The following is a 6,363-nucleotide window of genomic DNA, read 5'->3' as shown; positions in this document are numbered from 1 at the left end:
CTACAGCTCACAGCAGTAGCTCATCTGCTGCACTTGGATAAACCTTGTCACCTCCATGTACATGTTTCACCTTCTCTGAGATGGGGATAATGGCAGTGACCTCCTTACTAAAGCACTCAGATCTACCAGTGAAAAGTGCTTTATAAAACCTACATAGAACAAGAGTGAGAGAATGCTGAATTATGGAATAAGAACAAAACCACCAATGGAGTAATATGGTGGATTATTGGTTCAAAAATCGTATGAACAGGTATACTGATATTCCTTAGCAAACCTTTCTCTTCAGTGATTCATCCAGTGATTCTAAATTTAATTACTATGCTAAAACTAGACCTTTTCCTTTAGGCATTAATCTATTATAAAAATGTAAATAGATATATAATTATTCATAGAAAAATGGCAAAGCACTTTTTCCCTGACAAGAGTAGCTTAACCACTCTCTCTTCAATCCTGGTTGTCACGTTTGGAGCTATCATGTTGCTAATTTATATCTTTAAAATTAGTTGAGTGGAATTGTTGCCTTAGGCTCGATTTGAAATAACTTCTTAACTGTTCAGCATCTCATGAGATAAAATGCTGATGCACTACCATGTCACTACTGATAATATGAAGTACTCCTTGAAGCTATTAAGGTAATTTTTTTTTCTTTTAATAGTTTCATTGATGTGATTCCAGCAGGAAGCCACACTACCATGGTAGTCTGTAAAGACAGGTACTGAGTGATACTTGGAGGGTCAAGAAAGTTCAGGTACTCTGATCCCTAAATGGTTTATCACCTAGGCAGCAGGAGGCATTAACATCCCAACAGTAGTACAACCATGAACTGAAAAATTAATTTAATTTCAGCACTTGCTTGAAGACCTGGAACCGAATCAGAAGCGCTTATATGCTTCCTGAAGCTGCATGCATAGGAAAAAGATCTTAGTCTAGAGGTTTATTCAGGTTTATCCAGGACCTACTGGACTAAAGGTGTTCTAAAAGGATGTGGTTTGCGCACAATGATAGTGGAAGTTCTCTCTCATACCCGTTCCCAGGAAAATGACATCATATTGCCCGTCCTCTGCCATGACGTGGTCCACCACAATCTGGGTGAGACGATAGTCCGCGTTGATCTGCGTGAACACCGGGGCTCCTGTCACGGGGTAAACTGATTTGTACATCAGAGGGTGCCGTCTAATGAAGCTAATGACTTCATCAGGAAAGTCTCTGGTAGACTTTATGAGCGGGTCGTACGTTTTGCTTGGACACTAAACCAGAGAGAACAAGAAGATGAGAGGAATTTTAGTAAAGAAGTACAAGTAGAAATCAAGTTTTCCACCATAACATTTGTAAAGGCAGTAATAATCCTATTTTTCAGTGATTCATCTCATCCCAAAGCAGCACTTGGTCACCACCTCACTTTTTGAAAGAACTGCTTTAAAACCAGAGAAATTCTCATGATGGGCTCAGTATGGGTGCAGTGAATTCCACTTCCTTGTTCCCTGACCCACTCACAGGCAAAATATCACGTTTGGTTTTTTACACAAACACGGAGAGTGAGACCCGAGGAAAGGAGTCCTGTCATGCTCTGTAGGATTCACTTCTGGGCGCAGGTAGCAGCACAGTTAAATTTGCTGCAGGCTGCTTGGAGCAGAGCAGGTACGGGAGCAGGGGCTGCCAACAGCAAGCCTGGGCTGCCCTCCTGTGGCTGCTGCGGGAGGAGCTCACGTACTTTAAGTTCAGCATCTCAACGCTCTTCTGCTTCTAGTATTCCTGTTCCTCTTTACAAAGCTGAGTGTCTGCCTTTGGCCTGAAATCAGAAGCCATAACTTTTCCCTGCATGTGGCCTGAAATCAATTCATTTTCAGTGAACTGTACCTCCTACACATCACATATATTTTTTTCTTAAAAAAGGTGTATCCTCTAGATGTCAGACAACCCCTTTGGCTCATTATTTCTCAAAATTGACTTCCTTACTCATTCACAGAGCTGACACTCTTGACCAGGCCCAGGGCTCAGATGCAGTGTCCTTTTCTCTAGTTTTTAACAGCACAGTCTCATCCTCCTCTTGTCCAGATAACTGCTCAAGAATTTGGTACTTCAGGCAATTCCCCGTGCTGGGGTTCACTCCCACCCCTATTTAGACCTATACTGACAAACCGGTCACTCCAGTGGTTTCTTTAGTTTACACAAAGCCGTTTCTAACACATCTTGCCTGAAGACTACCCACAAACCTAACTCTTCAACCTCCATCAGATTTTTCCTTCCGTGCGTTTCAGGGTAAGCCCAAGTACATATCGGCAAGGTGTTTAATTTTGGTGACCCATGATCTCTAATGCTCACCTATCTCTTCTTTCCTTCCCACAGCTGTTTGCATCTCTTTTATACCCGTTCTTTCACAATTAGTCTCAAATTCAAGTCTGAGAAAATGTCTGTTTTGAACCTGGAGACATCTAGATGTGTTACTGGGGAACTACAGTCCTGGATAAGATGAACTGGGCACATTATTCCAGTTGGTGACAAACTTTCACACATAACCTACAGATTGCTTCTTTTCTAACACTACTTTTAACTACGTAATCCCTGTGTTTACTGGCAGGTGGAGCTCTAACACAGCCTGTGAAGAAAGACGCGATCAGGTAATGCCTCTGTACTCCATGAAGAGAAAGATTTGTAGTGAAGTTGCTCTACAGTCCTCCTTCATAGCAGTATTTGACAGAGAAGACTAGCTCATATTCCCAACTATCCAGTTTGACGTGTTGAATCTATGGTGCTAGTTAAGGGCTTGTGGTTAGGATTTCTTCCACTATGTAAGGCAGAGCAGCAATTAAACACAGATTTCTGACTGAGGAAAAGCTTCACAAAAGTATCTGAGCCTACCTGTATATTCAGAAACAAGACAGGCCAGGGAAGCACAGACCAGCTGATGTTGTACATCCACATCTATCGCCACATCTGAAATGTCTGTTGTGGTCAATTCCTGGTCTACCTTGGACCCCAAACACTGCCACAGCATTGCCACAGGGAAGGTGCCACTTGGAGTGCGCCTAAACTACGGCAAAGCCCATCTTAACATCAAACAAAAGATTGACTAGGGGCCTGCACTTGAACCTGACCTCTGGTTTTCGTTAACAGACCTGTAGCCCCAGTGATTTAAGAGTCTGCAGCCTACTTCCACTGCTTGCTTGAACTGAATTTTATGGCTATCTAGAGAGCTAACAGACTTTGTTCAAGTGTCCACTTGCTTAGTGTTGTTTCAATCTGTGAGAGTTAAGCCTCTGCATCCCCATCTTCATAAAGGATTTGAAATAGTTTATTGAAAAACATCTTAAGCCCCTGGATCACCTAATAGCTTTTGACAATTTCCCCATGGACAGTAAACCTGTGCCAATTTGAATTAAGATAAATTCCATCACGTAGTCATTTTTGTTTCACTGTACAATTCCATTTATGGCTGTGAAAGAAGCGACAAGAAAAACAAAAGGGTTCTATTGTCCTGTGATAACCACTCGAAAGACATTCCTTGAAGATACAGTCAAACACAAGTAAGAAAGAAGAAAAGGAAAGTCCTCTTGGAAATACCAGTTCCACTGGAAACACATACTGCAGTGAGTCAATGCACAAACCTAGGGGGCTTGTGCCAGCAGTCCTGTAAGAACTTCACCCTCTGGCTTGCTGGGTATCATCTTCTACATTGTGTTTTCTGCTGTGTTTTCCAAAGTCTTTGCAAAGTTACATCCTTGAGGTGGGCTGTATTCAGCCTGGCTTTTGAAGATAACAATATGAGTAGAATAATTTCACAAAGAAATATGACTTTGGGACAAAAAATAGACTTTGGGATTAAAAAAAGGATGTTTACCTTTAGAGGTGTTGAACATAAGTTTGCTGGGATAAATAGAGAGAAACATGTAGTAACTTTGTCTTTTGATCAAAGTTTTGCATTAATTTATTCTATTCAGGATGAGAAACAAATTCCCTTCTTCAACTTCCCAACCATGCAATAACTCTCTTCCCCCTCACGGTGGACTAGAGGTTGATTTTCCCCTGTATGTCCCTTTTCTGTGGTTCATGTTCCCGCTCACTGCTCAGAGTCACCATCTGCATCTACTGGAAATTTGCTGACTGCTCACCTATTAGCAACTCAATTGCAGAAGCCCATTTCTATGCGAAAAATGGGAGTAGCACCTTCAGTCTTAAAGCTCTCCTAGATTTTTGCCAAAAATGCATCAACGGAGGAAGATGAGAGCAGTGACACCACTTAGTAAAAACCACGGGGATAAAATTTCTGATAGTATGGAACTAAAGAGCTGCTACAGCAATCCCAAAGGCCCAAACCCTACCATGCACAATACAGGGAAATCTTCTGCAAGCTTGCATAGCTAATTTAGTAGAAACAAGGACTAAGGGTTTGATCCAGAGATCTGCTTGAGTCAACAGGGCCTTTTCCAATTATTTCAGTGGGCTTTGGATCCTATCCTAAGACAGCATGACCACCAAGAACAGCTGGGCAGGTGTGACCCTGTTATGCTTGGCCAAGGGAGCTATTTCCAGAGGCATCACTCACTGTGGCATGATGGATGGAACAGGGGAATGAAAAAGTCATTTTGGCCACCCTTTGGCAAAGTTCTCAGGCAGTTGTTTAAAGCTGTGTCCACCCATCATTGCAGAACAATTCCTGTAGGCTTGTGCTTCCTTTCCTAGCAATCAATAGGATGTAGGATGGTCAAGTGGGTGAGTGAAACAACCTTTCATGTCTGAAAATGTGAGTTCACATTCTGTTGTAGGTCTCATGATAGCGATACTCGTGTTCTCTGCCCAGTTCATAGTTCATTTATTCACGTCATCAGCACCAGATGCTGTCTCAGATACGTGACATCTCCCCCTGGGGACAGTAAGATATTGGCTTTTATACCAAATGTCACGGGAGTAGGTTGGCAGAGTTGTTTCATGCGGACTACAAGAGAATCTGGCTTCATGAAAGTTCTCATAACACTATCAGTGTGCTCTCTCAGCACCTTCAGCTTCTGCTATAGGGTGGGATTCATCTCACCCAACCTAGATTCTTATCCTGGCTGCATGTAAACTGCATAGAGGGGGTGCCTATCTTTCTCTTTCTGATAGAGAATTCTGGACAACCAGCTCAGATTTGATGCTCCTCTTCTAGACAGCTCATATAAAAAAAAATTAATTATATTAAATCAGTTAAATTAGTACTACTAGATAAGAATTTTCCAAGACACTTGTTCACCATATAATCGATTCTTCTGAGGTTGCCTTTGCTGCCATGAATGATAACTTGATAAAAATATATGTGTCAAGAAATGAAAGATAAAACAAAACAACAAAACAAACAAACAAACACCCCCAAACCCAACAGAAACAGAGTTGGAAGTACTAAGGGCATCTCTATGCAACTGCTGTATAAACTCTGTGGCACAAATCTTTCGAAGAATCAATAGTTACTTAAAGTTATTGAAATGCCTTCTGTGGGAGCTCAGTTTGACAATAATCACTCTGGACTAAGTCCTGATCCCAGGTGATTTACTAAGATGCCTTCTATTCCCTCACCTGTTATTTGTATCCAAATGTGGTCAGAAGGTGGTAAATTAAGGCTAATCTTTCTCAAATAAAAGCAAATACACACTAAATTAACACCACCACAGATATGCAAGCTTCTCTCCTTTTTTTGCTTGTCTTATTAAATTTGCAGCTTAGCAGAGTGCTGGATGTGTGGATCTCACACAATGCTGAGACATACAGTGTGACTGTGTTAACATTATGTGGGAAACACGGCCAAGATTTTCAAAGGCTGGTGCCAGAAGTTGGGCTCCTAAATAAGCCTCCAATTTGCCAAACTGGATAGTGCTTCACACCATCCAGGGAACTCAGTAAGAGCTGCTGGATCTAACACCTATTAAAAATTGTGGCAATTATTTGGGAATCTAGCTATTAAGGTATGTAAACACATATCTTTTTCATTAATGATGCATCTGTAGTTCAGCAGTGCTGATGTCTACTGACAAACTAAAAAGAGAATGTTGCTCCCTGGGAACTTCAAAAGGGTTCCTATTTACAAGTGTGTTGAAAATCCCAGTTTAAAAGTGTCTTGTCACGTGTATCCTTAGACCCTCTTAACACCGAGACTCAAGCACCCACAGGGTAGGTCAGATTATTCATACTGAGTGCAGTAGGTATCTCCTTGTTTTATAATGTCCAGGCTGGGAATCTTTATGCATTTCACAAGGAGAACTGACAACCATGCCAGCAAGTCACTCTTGTGAGCATTGGAAGTATCCAGCATGAAACATGAAAGAGTGAGAAATTTCTTAAAGCTCTCCCATATCAGGGAATTAGATGTCTTAGTCTGGGCTACCCTCCTTGAGG

General features: G+C 41.6%; 1 protein-coding gene across 1 annotated transcript in view; it reads right to left on the bottom strand.

The window, feature by feature from the left end:
• Positions 1 to 6,363, bottom strand: part of SEMA3D (semaphorin 3D) — a gene marked incomplete at its 5' end in the record, with an annotated part of 96,006 nt that overhangs the window by 23,211 nt on the left and 66,432 nt on the right. The window contains one exon of the mRNA XM_017727957.1: positions 1,025 to 1,247. Coding sequence (XP_017583446.1) covers positions 1,025 to 1,247 — 223 coding nt within the window. The remainder of the gene's footprint in view (positions 1 to 1,024; positions 1,248 to 6,363) is intronic.

Source organism: Corvus brachyrhynchos, unplaced genomic scaffold (assembly GCF_000691975.1).
Source record: "Corvus brachyrhynchos isolate BGI_N302 unplaced genomic scaffold, ASM69197v1 scaffold50, whole genome shotgun sequence".
In the NCBI taxonomy this organism is placed as follows: Eukaryota; Metazoa; Chordata; class Aves; order Passeriformes; family Corvidae; genus Corvus; species Corvus brachyrhynchos.
This window is presented reverse-complemented; position numbering and strand designations above follow the sequence as displayed.